At 42.4% G+C, this 18975-nt stretch overlaps 1 protein-coding gene across 1 annotated transcript in view; it reads right to left on the bottom strand.

The window, feature by feature from the left end:
• Positions 1 to 18975, bottom strand: part of GARNL3 (GTPase activating Rap/RanGAP domain like 3) — a 456591-nt gene that overhangs the window by 29879 nt on the left and 407737 nt on the right. The window contains exons 22-25 of the mRNA XM_030207543.1: positions 12088 to 12263; positions 11491 to 11649; positions 8167 to 8233; positions 937 to 1044 (exon numbers count right to left, since the gene is read on the bottom strand). Coding sequence (XP_030063403.1) covers positions 937 to 1044; positions 8167 to 8233; positions 11491 to 11649; positions 12088 to 12263 — 510 coding nt within the window. The remainder of the gene's footprint in view (positions 1 to 936; positions 1045 to 8166; positions 8234 to 11490; positions 11650 to 12087; positions 12264 to 18975) is intronic.

Consider the following 18975-nt stretch of genomic DNA (forward strand, 5'->3'; position numbering starts at 1 on the left):
GAAAGGGAGAGAGGACCCAGAAATGGGGAGGAAGACAAGACCAAGACCAGGGATAGAAGGAGAAGACTTGCACTGAGAGAGAGAGAGAGAGAGAGAGAGAACACCCTGGATTAAGGGGAATAGAGAGAGATGGAATCTTGGGAGATAATACAGGAGAAAGGGGATGACAAATGGAGGAGTGACTGTAGTATAAAGGGGCAAGAATGCTGAAATGAGAACAGACAAGAAGCACTGGAAAAAGAGGAAATACAAAAAAAAAAGTGAGACTAAATTATCTGCTGCCAAAGAAGGACAAGACAACTGACAAGAAAGAATAGAGGAGTACAAGAGCGAGCGAGAGAGAGAGCTAGAAAATAAAAAGAAACAAAGACAAAAGCAGAAAATTATTAAAAATAAACAGTGAGTCATAAAATCAAGCTAGAGACACTAAAGGTTGGAAACTTATTTTTGTTTGATAGACAACACAAAGACTAAAGTATGGTGGGGGCAGGGGAAAGAGCAGGCCCTCCTTCTGAGACAGGAGATAAAAAGAAAGTCTGTGTAGTGCTTCTACACTCTGAGGGTGAGCAGGGTGAATAGTCTAGTGTAGCCATTAGAGCAGCAGGCGGAGAATCAGAGAAGCCCAGGTTCAGTCCTGCTTCTATAGGGATAACAAGGATCATCCATGAGAGAAGCAGGGTAAAATTAGATGATAAGCCCTCTTGGGCTGAGACCTATCAATTTTAGCCATATATATAACTCCCTTGGAGATCAGACTTGGAAAAGGCAAGTAACTAAATCTAAAATCCAAACCCAGACGTCCCAGGGTATGCTGATTTGATCTTCTCCAGGATATAAAGTTCAGGTGGTACGAACTGAACCCTCAGCATGCAGAGCAACCAATGAACTGGAAGGTGAATAGGAGGAAGATAAGTTTCTGCTGTGCAGTTTCCTTACCAATTGCATTAGGAACCTGGTTCCAACTAAAGTGAAAATCAGATGCCGAAGGCTGGATCAAAGGAGAAGCACCATTAAGGGGGCAAACCTTTTTGTAATAGCAGATATCTGTAACAACAAAAAAAGGGGGTTATTCTTTCCAACCCCATTCTGGTCAACAGGATTTTTTGTATGTTAAATATGAAGGGTTAAAAAGAAGACAAAGACAAACAGCTTGTTCTTCGCAATAACCTCACTGACAGAACATAATCCACCCTTGACCATGTTACATTACGGGTCCTGTATATAAACCCAATGCGCTAACTGTAAGAGATTGATTGAAAAATTTGATGCAGATAATATGGAGATGTGTTTTGGGAATGTTGGGTACAATTTTCAAAGCACAAATTCTCTTCCACATCCATTGGCACATTAGCCCACACATGGTGACTGCTAATTTTAAAAGGTGCTTGAAAATTGACCACAGGCTATGTTCTAAAATTGTCCATCTACTTGATTTGCATTTGCTATTGCTGCAGGTGACCAAGCATTGGGGGGTGGGGGGGCAGGCTAGAGATTAAATAGCATGGATATATTTCACAATTGAAAGGAACATGTGTGGTTTTACTTTCCAACCCATCACCTAAACTAATCATTTGCACAGGAATGCTTTAACCTTGCTAAAGTCTGGTCACTATGGAAGCTGGCACATATTTTTAGTGAGCCAGATAAGGGCAGTTTCAAGCCAAGCTATGTTATTTGAGTAAACACTTATTTCTCCAGGTAAATGGCTTTGATGAAAATTGTTCTTCCTATGCATTGGAAGACCCAAGTAAGGCAGTCTGACACACAGCCAATGCAGTATAAGATCATTCAGCAGCCCTATTTGTGGGGAAAAGTATAACTTGATTTGCTTTAGAGACGTGGATTTTACAAGTAAATACTCATGTATTGAATTCTTCAGATTTGTATACACATTGATAACCCGGTTTCCCCTGCCAGTCTATTCTCCCTGTCACAAGTTCATGTCTGGCTTTTTCATCTTCCTTTGGAAAATTAAAAAAACATAAGCACCCGGGATATTGCTGGCAAATGTACATAGGCACAACAAAAATGAACCCTTTCAACCACCTGCACAATAGGCATAAAAGTCAATTTGAACACCCTATTTCCCATGCAAAGAATTACCAAGCTGCCAGGCAGGTGACCCATTCATCTTGTAACTTTCCCCTGACAACTGCTGATGCTTCAAGTCAAACTTCTCTGTGAATAATTGTGTTTATAAGGAAAGCAATTAAAGCACGAAGCTTTGAGTCACTTTTATGTATCTGGTTATTGGTTTTGGAAAGAGATGATCAGAAATTGATATTGGCGACATCTTTGTGCTCAATCATAGGGTTGTCACCTGACTCCATGTCATAAGGAATGAGCTAATCCAGTCCAGGTGTTACTCTATTACATGCATGGACTTGTAGTTTTGATTTTCTTGGAACACTCAATAGGGCAGTCAGAACTACAAGTTCATGCATACAATGAGGTAAAACCAGGAGTGGCTGGATCAGCCTGCTTTGTGACATGGAGTCAAGTGACAACCCTAGTTCAATGGATGCATGGAAATATTAGAACTTAGCTTCTGAATTTGATAGCAGAATCTTCCAATACAAAATTTATTCCCTAACATTTTTTAAAGCTAAGCACAAGAATAATAAGTAGGGTAACAACATAGTAAAGAATGACAGTATACTAACTGGAATAAAAAATAATCAAACAAAATGGAGAAAAAAAATCAAACTGTTATAGTATTTATTCATAGTGTTTTTTGTTTTGCCACTAGCAAAGCTGCCAAGTTATCCAGATCCAGGAGAGAGCTTTTGAGTCAGTCCTGTATTTCTAACATCTCCATCCTGATGCATTATGGAACATGCAGCACTGATCTCAATGGGGACTACAAATACCACTCTGCTTTGGGATGAAAGTTCAAAACCAGGACTGGCCATAAAAATCTCCCTCCTGGAACTGGGTAACTTGGCAGCTATGCTCTTATGCACTTTTTGAAAAGCAGTATTGGAGTTTCCTTGCTTTTATACTCCACTGTGAGCAAGACCCATCCAAAGACTGATTCTCTGATAAGCAGGGCTGGATTAACACTATATTGGGCCCCAAGCAAACATATATTTTCCTCCCCCATCATCATCCCACCCAAAGATGCCAGATGGGCGGTTTTCCCGCCCAATTGGGCGGCTTTCCGCGACCCGCTGCGGGAAATTTTTGCCCGCTGCGGATCGCGTTTTTTTGGGCAGCTTTCTTTTCCATTGGGTGGGGTTTTTTCCCTCGCCGGCTGCGGTTTTTCACCCCATGGGGGCGTGGTTAATGACATCAGGGGTGGAGCTGTTGACATCAGGGGCGGAGCTGTTGATGTCAGGGGCAGATCTGTTAACGTCGAGTGGAGCTGTTGACGTCAGGGGTGGAGCTGATGATGGCAGGGGTGGGGTTGGTGATGCGGGGGCAGGGTGTGCGGTTTTTGGGCGGGTTTAGAGGCTGGTTTGGGTTGGAAAAATTATTTAAATCTGGCAACCCTGATCCCACCTCTCCAGAAGTAGCAGGGGAAAGTGCAGAGCCTAGCTGTGGGTATGTTGATAACACTAATAGTTTGTGAGTTAGCATGGGGACTATGCAAGCACATGCTTTGAATGGAGAGGCTTAATGGTTAGAGCTGAATTTCTGCCAAGTTACTCAGTTCCAGGAGGGAAATTCTAAGCCAGTCCTGGATTTCTGCAACCCAATCCTGGTACAGTACACGACCTAAAGTGCTGATTTCAATAGGTGGTATCAGGTACAACAAATTGAACTGAGATCTAAGTTCAAAAACAGAACTAGCCAAAAAGTCTTCCTCCTGGAGCTGGGTAACTTGGCAGCTCTGTAGCAGTGGGCTGAGAAGCAGGGCAAGTAATTTTCACTCTTCATCGCCAGAGATTCCAAAGGTAGACTGCCCAAAAGAGTTAGATTTAAGGGCAATGTGTCCAAGATATAAATGTTCAAAGTTTTACATGTGAAAAAAAGCTTCACAAATGTAAAAAGCAAAATAAAATATTTAGCAATTTTATACTTCTGAAAAAAATATAGGAAGCAGTATTAGGACCAGTGTTCAAAGGAATTTGCCCAAGTAATTTAATAGTTAACAGGGCAAATTCCCTTCACATTTGTACCAGTGAACTTCATCATTCCAGCCCAGATTTTCAAAGGGAAACTTTATGTAGAGACTGTCCTCATCAGAGACACAGAAACATACACAAGTGCTTGCTCTCTCTAGCTCTCTTTCCTGGTGTTGTCCTGCAGCTCATTTGAGCAATGCCCCTCTACCCCCCCCCCCCCCCAAGGTCTGACCACCATCATGTAAAGTTCTTGCATTTGCTACCAGATATTTTCCTCAACCTGCAGCAGACCCTTCACATTATCCCCCCCCCCCATTCTTCAGTTCTACTCCTTTTCAACAAGCCCCCTCCCATAGAACACTAACTAATTCAACACATTTAACACCCTGCAAGCTTAGCTTAAGTTCTCCCACAGCTCTGCAGCTCAGCCAGCCTCTCCTTTGAGTGACTAGAAGCCTTCCCATGCATAACATAGATCTGCATATAATAGAGGCAGTGTATGCAAATGTATTTCATGTGTATTTATTGTAGATATCTTGCAAGCCTGAATGGCTAGTGCTCTCCCAAGACAGGTTTTGAGGACCACTGTCACAGATGGATTGTGGCAAGCAGAACTCCTGTTTAAACACATTTTGCTCACAGTTCAAAATTACACCTTGAACATACCAGCATGTTTCTTTCCCTGAAATAAATTGTTCTAACAAGACTCTTCTGCCAAGGGGATTCACTGACAAGGTCTAGTATATCATGTTTCACTGTAGTGCCTACAGCATTTTCTGGTACCAACATCCTTTACTGTAGAACAGGATGTTTCTTTCAGTAATCATGAACGTACTAGATAGTCTGGAAACTACGGTAGACATTATAACGATAATATTAAGGAAATAAACATAGTTTCAGTTACAATATTGCAGTTAAGACAACTTTTGCTAGGTAGACCTGGCTGACTCAATTAAAGTTCATTAGTTTGACAAGTTATAGTTAAACAATAACTTCCTCCATGCATGGGCACAATGACACTTAAAAAAAACAAAAAACAATGGCTCTTAAAATCGTTGACCTTTTCATTTAGAATCACAGGCATACAAAAGCCTTTGTGTGTCAGATAAAATCACTTCAGTATACAAGCTGTTCCGGCTGTAACACTGGGCTTCACGGCTGCTGGATTGATCTCTGATCAGTCTTGCTGAGTGAAAGTTTGTCTGGCTTTTGGTCAGCTGCCCAGCAGATTCAGGCAATGCATTAATCAGAAAAAAATGAGTTGCAGTGAAGAGATATTCCTGATTCAACCTATTATTTTCCTGGTGAATTTTGGCATTTCTCAAATGTTCAGATCTACAGCAGGAGGAAATTGATTTCCACCTGGTTATCTTAGGTGGTGTGCAGGCAGTGGTAGTGCAAGCTAGGGCTGCCCAGAGAGGGGGGAGCAAGATTCCCCTGGGCCCGGCCTCCAAGGGGGGCCCGGTGCCAGGGTCTGTCTCTCTTCCGCTCCTGAGGGGACCCGGGTGACAGTTTGAAGGACCTGGAGGGGTTGGCAGGTAGTTAAAAGGATAGAAAAACTACAGAAACTAAACATATAAAAAATGAAATAAAAATATTTTTTTATTTTTTATATATGCAGTGTATAAATAATTATATTGTGCTCAGTTTTTGGTGTATTACAATGACCCAAAAACTTAGGATGTGTAAAACCACCTTCCTGACATCATCGCACTCCCTGCCTCCAACCTAAACAAAGCAGTATCGTGTTACTGTGAGTTTAAATATCAAAATAATGAAAAAGATCAAAACTATTTAGCTTTGGTGGGTTTCAGGAGGTGGAGTCATGCCACAGTCTCAATCTTGCAGTCAAGTTCAAGAATAGAGTGGAGTCCCGGTCATTGCAATATCATTTCTTTAAAAGTTGTGATCCATATCAATTTTTTTTATTTCATTTTTTATATGTTTAGTTTCTGTAGTTTTTCTATTGATCGAATTCTAGAAACTGATTTTTTAGAAAACCCGGAATTTTGAATAGAGGTAGTTAAAAGAGACAGAGGGCTATTGGATGGGGACTGGTCTTTTGATGGAGGTAAGGAGGGTAGAAATGGGGAAAGTAAAGGAGGGGAATGGGAGTGTGGATGGGAGTAAGACATAAGAAAGGGACTGGAGATGGAAAGGGTTGAATGGCAGGGAAGTAGCTGGTGTACTTAAGGAGATGAGAGGCAGAGGTATATACAGAAGGTTGAAGAGGGAATACGTTCAAAGGGTAGAAGTAGGGGATTAGAAAGTGAATGAAAGATGAAGGGACAAAGGAAGCTAGAGAAGAATGGGAAGACTAGTAAAGAAAGAGTAGAAAATTGAAAGCTGTTAAGTAGGAGAAAGGTGAAAAGAATGAGAATGAAGGCTGACAAGGTGATAAGAGGAAAGAAATCTAACTATAGATAGATAAAAAGGCAGATAAAAGAAATTGAGAAAAAAATGGCAAACTCAGAGGATCAATGCCAGAATATATGTAGGGAAGGAAGGAAATAAGACAGGGAACAGGAAGAAACAGAAAATGGAAATGAACTTAGGAGAAAACCAACAACAGGAAGTGGCAACCCAACTGGAAAAATACAATGATCAAACAACACAGTTTCCTTCTGGTCTGAGGCCATTACTGTGGTACGAATTTAACATCTGAGCAGTTCATACTGCAAGACTGACCTCATGATTGGGCTGCAAAAGTTGGCTAGGGTGCCACATCGCTTGAGCTGGCCATACATCACAAATATGTGTGACATATGGACAAAGTAAATATCAGTCTATCTAAGAAACAGATTGACAATTGTATACCACTTGAGACACTTTGAGTTTGTTTCTATTGTTATATGGCTATATAGGATACAATTATTGAATACAGAATACCAGATTAGCCAACAGGCAGACAAAATCCTGATAGACACCTAAAAATAAGAATACATTGGTTGATACTCAGGCCACTGTGGTCAGCGTTTTTTAAAGTGCTGACCTCCAAGGGTAAACTAGACCTGGATATTTCAGCGCTGGGCTTAACGTACCAGCACTGAATATCTGTGACGTTTGCTGCCACTGGAAGTTATCTGGGCCTGGCCAACATTCATGCCGGTACCTACATAACTTACCCAGCATAGTTAGGTTTGTTTTTTATACGGTCCTGCTTGCCCAGTTAGTTATCTAGGCACCTACACTGGGTATCGGCTGTGCCTGGATAAATACTACCCTGCACTAACCAGAGAGTGCCGCACCAGTCAGAGATTGTATTGATTAGCACTCTCCGGTTAAGTGCTGCTGAGTATCTGCTCCTGACCCACTCAGTACTACATCAGTAGGCAGGGGCATCAGTTAAATAGCGTGAATAATGACCCCATAATTTCCATTCTGGGTCAGGCCAAAAGTCCATCAATACCAGTATCCTGTTTCCGCTATCCCAGAATCCTGTAAATAACCAGAGTGAGTCTCTTGGTTTGGTCACAGTTACTGTACAGTGTCTATTCTTATCATTTCTTATCTTTTGGCATTCTACAATGCATTCTCAAACCACGTATGCTGGGGCTTTCCAAACCTGTCTTGCTGGATAGGGAACATAGGCTCATACCTAGGATGCCAAAATCTGAAGGCATCAAACTGAGGCTTGGAACCTCCCCTCGCCCTACTCTTTCTCCACTGGTCCTCTGCCTATGGAGCCCATAATCTTAAATCTGGCCCTGATCACGACCCCACAACTAGTTGGGTTTTCAGTATACCCACAATGAACATGCATGAGATAAATCTGCGTTTACTGGGTCTGCTCTGCATGCAGATTTATCTATGCACATCTATCCAGATATTCTGAAAATCCAACTGGCTGTAGAGTCCTCAGAACAAATTTGAGAAGCCCTGAAGTACATACTACTATGCTGTCCTAAATTTCAAGCAGTATTTAAACACAACAGAGGATATAATCTTTGTCTTTTGTTTCTCCTTAATGTAGATACTGCAAATACATTCAGAGAAGGTATGATGTCTTTTTGTAAGGGGAGAGTGTAGAGCATAGCTGTGATTTCACACAATTGAACAATAAGTTTATCAAAAAGTAATGCAGAAACCAAGCACTTACAGTTATAACAGAGCAGTAAACCGGCTTCCCCATCTTCATACACATCAATAGCTGCAACAAAATTAACCTGCAATGATAATGGGAAGGGTAGTGGACAGAGCGGAGACTGCAGCTACTCACTTTTTGTGTTAAAGCAAAATGCAATGATGTGTCAATTGGGTACTTTTTTGGGAAAGTACTGGCATGGAAGAACTCATCTAACAGCAGTATTAAGGTGAAGTTCAGCACCGTCCTCCACACTCACACAAGCAGTGGGGATTTCAGCATATTGACAATAATTGTGCATGAGAAAGATTTAAATGCATTGGGAACCATAAGGACACCTCCCTATTGATGCCTCTTTATATACTTTGGGCTTCTTTTACTAAACTGTGCTAGTGATTCCCAGCACGGAAATGCTGACAAAGCCTATTCACTTTGAATGTGCTTTGTCAGCATTGTCGCAAGGGAATCACTACTGTGGTTTGGTAAAAGAGGCCCTTAGATTCAAGGTACTGTAATGCATGTTGGTGCTACACCTATGTTTTTTTTAAAATGCAATTATTTTTCCAGCATTGGGTACAGTGCTGGTGCCTTAGAAATGATCAAACAATATTAACCTCTGATAGTTAATGCTTTGTCTGAAATTTAGATTTTTTAAAATCTGACAATAATAATAATACATCATTGAAACTAGGTATTGTGGCACCCTGGGGAAGCCACAAGAAACATGATGGTTCCACTCCTCAGCACACCCAGAGTCCAGAAGTCATCACTCTCAATAACATTACCATAATAAGAATGATAATAGGCCAAGCCTGGATAAACCATCTCTGATTGTACCCTGAAATACAAGTGTTGCAACCCAGTTAAAATCAAAAATAGCAAGATAGCATTTGGGATAACCTCCTTGCACTGGCAGCTACAATCTTAAAACTATTAGATCTATGAGAAAATACTGGGAGTAGCCTGCAGAAAGCTATAGTGAAAACCGTGAAAATCAATGGTACTGCTGTAATAGGTGTGGGGCAAATCACTCCGTGGGATCCTTTTACTAAGCTACAGTAAGAAGTGGCCTAAGCGTGCCCTTACGGGGGGGGGGGGGGGGGGGGTCCTGTGAGCTAAGGCCACTTTTACCACAGCTGTTAAAATGGGTTTTCTTTATATGTTTTTGTATTAATGACCATGCACTAATGTTGACATTAGCGTGTGGCCATTAAAAAGTTTTACAGCGCGAGCACTTACTACCATCAGTTTGCAGGTAGTAAGGGCTCACGCAATATTTCTGCACTAACCAGTTAGTGCATGGTAATCTGGCTGTGCTAACTGAATAGCAAAGGAATGCCTACTTTCTGATCCCTGGCACAATGCTCAAAAATGCATAATAATTTTTAGTAAACGGTTAGAGCCTTTTTAACTAAGGTGCGCTAGCGTTTTTAGTGCATGCTAATATTTAGTGCGTACTAAAAGTTACAGACATCCAAAGGAATATATGGACGTCTCTAACATTTAGCGTGCTCTAAATATTAGTGCATCTTAATTAAAGAGGCCCTTAGTGTGCTCTAATTTAGCAGTTACCACAGGACGTCTGAGTGCATCCCGTGGTATGCCATTTAAGCTGTGTTAGGCGCATGTTAGTGCCTAATGCAGCTTAGTAAAAAGGCCCCTATGCTACTATCTTGCTATTAGAGATGAGGTCCTGTCTGTCTCAGCATCACTCCACCTGAGAAGCCAAAAAAAACAAAGACATGAAAATAGTAAACCAGCAATATAAGTCCATAAGGAAAACATGTTCACATACTCAAAAAAAGAAAAAAAACCCCAGCAAAACAACTGTCATATATAAACCATCAGAACATCAATACATACAAAATTGTATAAGACGTGCTTAGATGCTAATATGGCCATTTTATCAATTCAGCCGCAGCTGCTAAAAAAAAAAAAACAGCAAAAGAACAAGAGACATGCCATGAAACTAATGACCAGCAGACTGTAAACAAATTAGAGAAATCACAATTAAGTGTTGGACTCGTGTTATGGTCAGAGTGACCAATATAGTGGGATGCAAAAAAGGACTGGACAAGCTCCTGGAGGAAATGTCCATTAAAAATTATTAGTTAGGTAGACTCTAAAGAGCCATCCCTGGAAATGAATTACAGGAAATTGATTTACAATTTGGGACCTACTGGGTACTTAAGTCCTGGACTGGCCATTGTTGGAGACTGGCTGCTGGGCTCAATGGACCTTGAACTGATTTGGCATGACTTCTCTTATATTCTTATGAGTGTATAGAATTTGTTTTCCTTTGGAACTTACTGTATCTTTGGTTTACTATTACTGTTTCATTTCTGTATATGCTCACAACATATTCATTTTGTTATTGGCTGGCAAAAACAATAAATCCATTAACTTCTGAATTAATCAAACCTTTGCTTGAGAATATGCAATTCCATTTAAAACAACAAAAAATTATGCTGACCGTATCATTAAAACATACGTGTAGTTATAGAAATAATAATGATTCATCATTCTGCTACCTCATTCCCAAATGGAGTAGAATTGAAATAGCTAATCCATAGCATGCCAGCAAGCTGCACAGATCTGATCAAACAGCTGCAGTGTCAATTATGCCACCAACCGTCAGGAAAGGTGAAATGGACATGGTGAGTGAATTAGGAAGGGCATGAGGTAGGAAGAAGAAAGAGTCATGTTGTAAATCCCCAGCTTTCAAAAATACTGCAGTAATATCAGCTCCTGAAGAAACAGCACGATGACCTTACAGTTAGCTTAGCAGGGTTTAAAAAAGGTTTGGATAATTTCTTAAAAGAAAAATTCATAAGCCATTATTAAGGTGGACTTGGGAAAATCCACTGCTTATTTCTAGGATAAGCATCGTAACATCTGTTTTATTGTTCTGAGATCTTGCCAGGTACTTGTGACCTGGATTGGCCACTGTTGGAAACAGGATACTGGGAATGATGGACCTTTGGTCTGTCCCAGTATGGCAACACTTATGTTCTTATTGTGAAAAATGTTAATGGATTGATTGTTTGATATCAAACATCTCCCTTTCTGCTCTCACTGTAAACATAATCCTTCTCATGTTTCTCTTCCCCCTCCCCCCACTCCCTTCACCAATGGGGTGGGGATAAGATGCTAGATTCTTAGGCTTTAGGCATGTTGGTTGTGGATTAGCTACTTGGAAGACTAGAGTTGATGGTCATTTCCCTAGCAAGGTTTTGGACATCGTGCTGTCTTCATGAATGCTGATGACCATATTGCTGAGTTGACACTATCAATTTCATGATTATTATTATTGTTATTTAACCAGTCTTCAAAACTTACCCTACTTGCATCAACATGATGCAGTCTGTAAGACTCTCCGGTGCTCTCGTTCACCAAATCAAACTGATGTCGATATGCCACACAAATCATGTTGTCATTTTCTCCAGTAGGACCATCAACCAGGCTCATCACCACAGGAGGGTCTGAGAGGCAAATCTCCTGTAGTCAAGAATAGGGGTAATTCATTATATTAAGTTTGCCAAGATATCATTCTTACATGAAAGGCAGACTGCCCAGAGGATACTCAACAGAGTTGTAATTGCTACTGATAGCTTAGAGGGCTTTCACCTAAGTCAATTCTGGACATGCTCCAGCATGAGGTTGGTGGGCGTGCCTCTTTCCTAACACCACTTGAATACTAGAACATAATGTTCTGATATTTTTTGCAAAGTATCTTGAACTGGGGTCTTATCAACCAAAGCACAAATTCATATATATCTTTGAAAAGGGATAATTCCAGCAACACTGACAGTGGTTTATTTTTAAGCCCACATATGGCCCTGCTTTCTGTATTGATATCCATAATCCTTACTGAATTGAAGCAACATGGAATTTAGAAACCTAAACTCCATCATCTTTGCAAGAAGAAAAACCTACCCTAATGTATTGAAACTCCTCCACCGGAGACTCAGAAAGAGGTGACAACATGGAGAAGCTGCTTAAGCTGTTGGTCTGGTTGTGTTTTCTTGTGATGAGGAGTAGCTTGTTCCGAATGGCCACAACAATTCTTAACTCATTGCTATGATGTGTGTTAATAGAATACAAATGGCAGCCTGAAAAATCATAAAACGGTTATTCTTGTTTCTGCCAAATGTACACAGTTAGACATTTTCATGGAAATGCAGTTGTGGTTTACAGAAACAGTGAAATAAATTCTAAACTTAAATACATTTTTTTAAAGTGGAAGGACATACTTTCACTCTAAACATTAGATATGTTAAGGATATTTAAATATTAATGAACAATTAAACCTTTCCCAAAGGAAGAAAAACTGTAGAACTGAAAGCCATGATATGAAGTTGCAATGAGGTACATTGAAAATCAATATCAGGAAATATTTTTCATGGGAAGGATTGTACATGCCTATATCAATAGGAAGTTATAAAATCAACATGGGATCACCAAGTTGGGGACCCCTGGCGACAGGATCCTCAGGTTGAGGTCATACCATTTTCAGGTCCCAGTGGCACCTATGCTTAGGAACACAGCACAGGGAAGCCCCAAATCACCTACTCCCTGCAATGGACCAGCAATACTGTCTAGTTCCTGGGGTGCCAAACCACTGTTGATTTCCAAGTTAGTGGGTTGTATGAGAGGAAAAATGGAAAACAAGCATGAGGATGTTATAATGCCGTTATATCGCTCCATGGTGCGACCGCACCTGGAGTATTTTGTTCAGTTCTGGTCGCCTCATCTCAAAAAAGATATAAAGAAATTGGAGAAGGTGCAGAGAACGGAGACAAAAATGATAAAAAGGATGGGACAACAACTACCCTATGAGGAGAGGTTAAGACAGCTAGGACTCTTTAGCCTGGAGAAAAGGCGGCTGAGGGGTGATATGATAGAGGTCTACAAAATAATGAGTGGGGTAGAGCGGACAGATGTGAAGCATTTGTTTACACTTTCTAACAATAATAGAACCAGGGGACACAAGATGAAATTAGAATGTGGTAGGTTTAAAACAAATCGGGGAGTATTTTTCTTTACTCAGCGCATAGTTAGACTCTGGAACTCACTGCCGGAGAAGGTAGTGACGGCAGCTGGGCCTGCTGAGTTTAAAGGGGGTCTGGACAGATTCCTGAAGGAAAAGTCCATTGATCACTATTAAATTTTGGGTTTTTGCCAGGTTCTTGGGGCCTGGATTGACCGCTGTCTTTTCCCAGCATGGCAGTGCTTATGTGCTTATGCTTCTATAGGACCAGGTAGGTACTGCTGGTCCATAAAGGGGTGCGGCAGGTTCTTAGGGCTCTCTCCTCTCTCTGTAGGGAGCCCAGGGTCAGGGGTGCGCTGGAATGGAGTGCCTGGACTGAGTGGGGTAGGGTGGAGGGAGACTGGGGCCAGAGAGCTCCCGAAATTAAAATGAAAATAATTTTTGAAACAAACATTAACTTTACTTTTGTTTTAACCAGGGCTGTCTCCCTTTTCATCCCCCTCTCCCCCGTACCTTCCCTGTTCCAGTGTCTGTCCCTCTCCCTCCCTCCCAGCAGTCCTTCCGACTTTTCCCCTTTGCTGCTTGCTGGTAGTGGCATTGTATCTATTAAATCAGCCTACCTCCGGGCTTTGGGCCTTCCCTATGACGCGTCCAGCCCTCACTGATGCAACTTCCTGCTTTTGTGAGGGTGGGACGCGTCACAGGGAAGGCCAAATCCCTGAGGTAGGCTGATTTAATTGATACAATGCCACTACCGGCAGCAAAGGGAAAAAGTCAGAGGGACAGAAGATGGAACCGGGAAAGGGGGGAAGGAAAGAGGAGAAACGCTAGATCTAAGAAAGAGTAGAAGAAGAGAGGGGGAAGGATGCTGGGACCAGGAAGTGGGGAGAGAAAGGAAAGAGGAGGGTTGCTGGAACCGGGAGAAGGTGGAAGGAGAGATGAGAGAGATACAGGGACCGGGACGGAGGGGGGAGGAAATGGGACAGATGCTGGAACTGGGAAGGGAGGGGGGAGGAAAAAGGACAGATGCTGGACCTGCCAGATGGAGGAGGAAAGGCAGGTGCTGGACACAGGGATAGAGAGATGGAGGTGCTGGTCTACTGGATCTGGGAGGGAGGGGCAGACAGGAAGAAGTGCTGGACCCCAAGCGTTAGAGGGAGAGTGAGAGGTAGAGGAATAGAGATAGATGCTGGTCCAGTGGGGGGAGTAGAAGGGAGGGACAGGGTGAGAGAGACAGAGACTAAAGGAGAGGGAAGAGGGAAGACCAGGACCCAGGAGGGAGAGAAGAAAAAACACTGTAGCCAAGAGGGCAGAGGATGGAAGTGGAAAAGAGAGAGAAGGGAAATGCTAGATGGAAGTGGGGAGATGAGAGGGGCAAGCTATAGGTAGACAGTCAAAAAAGGGGAAATTTTAGATTGGATAGTAAGAAAGAAATGTGGACAGAGGCAGAAAATAAACTGAAGAAAGCTGAAAGGAAAAGGAGGAGAGAAAAACAACAAATGAACAGGAAATCCTGACAATAGAGGGATGCTGGAACCAGGAAGGAGAGGGAGGAAGTTAAGGGGACAAATGATGGAACTGGAAAAGGGTGGGAGGAGAAAGGGGAGGAACGCTGGAACCAGGAAGATGAGGAGGAAAGGAAAGGGAACACATGCTGGACCGACCAGATGGAGGGGGAAAGACATGTGTTAGACCCAGAATAGAGAGATGGAGGTGCTGGTCTACTGGATTGGGGGGGAGGGGAGGGAGGAAGGGACAAACAGGAAGAGGTGCTGAACCCTGGAGTTAGAGGGAAAGGTAGATGAATAGATGCCTGACCAGCGGAGGGAGTAGAAGGGAGGGAGAGGGTGAGAGAGACAGAAATTGGAAGGCAGGAGAGGAAGAAGGGAAGGCATTGAACCTAGGAGAGAGAGAGTGAGAGAGAGAGAGAGAGAGAGGAAAAGACACTGTACCTGATGGAGGTGTAGTGGGCTGGGGAGGGAGGAGGAAGAGAGAAGAAGAGAGATACTGCCCTAGGGTAGGGGGTAGGGGATGTGAGGCATGGGATTAAGAGAAAAGAGAGGAAGGACAGGGAGACAGAGAAGAGATATTGGGCATTGTGAGAGGGGAATAGGGACAGGGATACAGAAGAGTAGTGCTGGATGGAGAGGAAAATGGGAGACATAGGGATAATGTTGATCAAGGGGAAGGGGGAATGCTGATAGCTGGAGAAGGGATATGGACTCAGGATGGAAATGCAGGACAGGTTAAGATAGGGATGCAGAGGACAGAGAAGGGAAATGCTGGATGGAAGTGGGGAGAGAGAGAGGGGGGGCAGTTACTGGAAGTGGGGAGGAGAGAGGGGAAATGCTGGATGAAAGTGGGGAGGGGAGAGGAGTAGATAATGGAAGTGGGGAGGAGAGAGGGGCAAGTTGTAAGTAGACATAGTCAAAGAGGGAAATTGAAGATTGGATAGCAAGAAAGAAATGTGGACAGAGGCAGAAAATAAATTGAATAAAGCTGAAACATAGTAACATAGTAGATGACGGCAGAAAAAGACCTGCATGGTCCATCCAGTCTGCCCAACAAGATAAACTCATATGTGCTACTTTTTGTGTATACCTTACCTTGATTTGTACCTGTCCTTTTCAGGGCACAGATCGTGTAAGTCTGCCCAGCACTATCCCCGCCTCCCAACCACCAGCCCCGCCTCCCACCACCACCTCTGGCACTGACCGTATAAGTCTGCCCAGGACTATCCCCGCCTCCTGCCACCGGCTGTGCCACCCAAACTCGGCTAAGCTCCTTAGGATCTATTCCTTCTGAACAGGATTCCTTTATGTTTATCCCACGCGTGCTTGAATTCTGTTACCGTTTTCATTTCCACCACCTCCGCGGGAGGGCATTCCAAGCATCCACTACTCTCTCCGTGAAAAAATACTTTCTCACATTTTTCTTCAGTCTGCCCCCCTTCAATCTCATTTCATATCCTCTCGTTCTACCTCCTTCGCATCTCCGGAAAAGGTTCGTTTGCGGATTAATACTTTTCAAATATTTGAACGTCTGTATCATATCACCCCTGTTTCTCCTTTCTTCCAGAGTATACATGTTCAGGTCATCAAGTCTCTCCTCATACGTCTTGTAACGCAAATTCCTTACCATTCTCGTAGCTTTTCTTTGCACTGCTTCAATTCTTTTTACATCCTTCGCAAGGTACGGCCTCCAAAACTGAACACAATACTCCAGGTGGGGCCTCACCAACGACTTGTACAGGGGCATCAACACCTCCTTTCTTCTGCTTGTCACACCTCTCTCTATACAGCCTAACAACCTTCTAGCTACGGTCACCGCCTTGTCACACTGTTTCGTCGCCTTCAGATCCTCAGATACTATCACCCCAAGATCCCTCTCCCCGTCCGTTCCTATCAGACTCTCTCCGCCTAACACATACGTCTCCCGAGGATTTCTATTCCCTAAGAGCATCACTTTGCATTTCTTCGTGTGAATTTTAATTGCCAAACCTTAGACCATTCTTCTAGCTTCCTCAGATCCTTTTTCATGTTTTCCACTCCCTCCCGGGTGTCCACTCTATTACAGATCTTAGTATCATCCGCAAATAGGCAAACTTTACCTTCTAACCCTTCGGCAATGTCACTCACAAATATACTGAACAGAATCGGTCCCAGCACTGATCCTTGAGGCACACCACTACTCACCTTTCCCTCCTCCGAGCGAATTCCATTCACCACCACCCTCTGGCTTCTGTCCGTCAACCAGTTCCTAATCCAGTTCACCACTTCGGGTCCTATCTTCAGCCCATCCAGTTTATTTAAGAGCCTCCTGTGGGGAACCGTGTCAAAAGCTTTGCTGAAATCTAAGTAGATTACGTCCATAGCTCGTCCCTGATTCAATTCTCCTGTCACCAAATCAAAGAATTCAATGAGATTCATTTGGCACGATTTCCCTTTGGTAAAACCATGTTGTCTCGGATCTTGCAACTTATTGGCTTCCAGGAAATTCACTATCCTTTCCTTCAGCATCGCTTCCATTACTTTTCCAATAACCGAAGTGAGGCTTACCGGCCTGTAGTTTCCAGCTTCTTCCCTATCACCACTTTTGTGAAGAGGGACCACCTCCGCCATTCTCCAATCCCTCGGAACCTCTCCCGTCTGCAAGGATATATTAAACAAATCTTTAAGAGGAGTCGCCAGAACCTCTCTGAGCTTCCTCAATATCCTGGGGTGGATCCCATCCGGTCTCATGGCTTTGTCCACCTTTAGCTTTTCAAGTTGTTCATAGGAATAGAAAGGAATAGGAGGAGAGAAAAATGACAAACAAACAGGAAATCCTGGCAATAGAGTTAAGAGAAGATAACAAAAGTAGAAACTACAAACTGAGTCCAACACAACTGAAAAAAAGTACGTGGCCAGACAACAAAGGTAGAAAAAATAATTTTATTTTTAGTTTAAGATAAAGTAGTGTGGTAGCTGTATTAAATTTTTGTTTTATTTGTAGTTTTTAATTTGTAATGTAGTGAACGGAATATGTCAGTCTTTCAAATTTACATCTGCTATCTTTATAACAGTACAAGGGGAAAATATATATATTTTTCTGGTGTTGTCCTGAAGGCCAGAGTCTGGTTTTTGGTGGTTTCAGCTGGATTTTTGTCTACATACTTTATTAGTTTATGGTCATCTTAGGGGTTCTTTTGTTGGACCTAGGGACTGGTGTACTATTTTCAATGATGTCTTTTAACACGTTCCATGGCTGGTAAAATGGGTGTGGCTATTGTGGGGGTGTGGCTACTGTAGGGGCAGAGCCAAATGTAGTGACCCTGCCCTTAAGGTTGGCCCTGTATGAGTAAGGGTACATTTTTTCTACAAAAAAGAACTGGTTTTAATACATTAACTGTCTCCTTTACTTCAAAACTAATAATATGATATACAGAAAGCGATGAAGTAAAAAAGGAAAGGGGATGGGATTTGATATACTGCCTTTCTGTGGTTACAATTAAAACGGTTTATTTATTATATACAAGTACATGTTTTGTACCTGGGGCAATGGAGGGTTAAGTGACAGGAGCTGCAGTGGAAATTGAACCCAGTTCCCCAGGTTAAAACAGAAGTAAAAAAAAAAAAAATACAGAGAAGTTTTTAAAAAAAGTGTTAAAGACCTACCCCCTGATATTCAAAACTATTTAACCAGCCAGAAATGGATGCTGACCAGTTAAATAGTGTTTCAGCAGGTAATTCTGAATATTCAGTGCAAGATAGCTGGTTACTTCTGCTGAATATTTGTGGTCAGCACCGAAACGTTAACCAGCTATATCACGCGATAACCGGCAATATTCAGTGCTGAGCGGCTAAGTTTAGCGGATAAAGCAGACTGCATAAATAGCAGTCCTATCTTTGCCTGCTATTAACTTAACCGACCAACACTGAATATTCACTTAGCTGGATAAGTTAATGCTGGCAAAAAAAAAAAAAAGATATTCAATGCCAGTCACCGGAAACGGCCTAGCACTGAATATCTGGGGTCAGTGCCAACCGGGGCACTTATGCAGGCTGCCTCCCACTGGCTAAATATTGGCTCCCTAATAACTAATCTTAATGTTTATTTATTACATGAGGAGGAATGTGCATACTTTTAGTTACCTGGGAAGTTTTATGTGGTCCACTGTAGTGCCCCCTAGGGTGCCCCACTGCTCTGCTGGGATATCTCTTGGCCAGTCTATTATGAATGCTGCCCCTCCCCCCATACATCCCAATGGCTTGTTTTTGTGCATTTTTCCCTTGGATTTTTTTTCCCCGAAAATGCTCCTAAAATATAGACACACTGAACACGAAAATGTCTAA

This window comes from Microcaecilia unicolor, chromosome 6 (assembly GCF_901765095.1).
Source record: "Microcaecilia unicolor chromosome 6, aMicUni1.1, whole genome shotgun sequence".
In the NCBI taxonomy this organism is placed as follows: domain Eukaryota; kingdom Metazoa; phylum Chordata; class Amphibia; order Gymnophiona; family Siphonopidae; genus Microcaecilia; species Microcaecilia unicolor.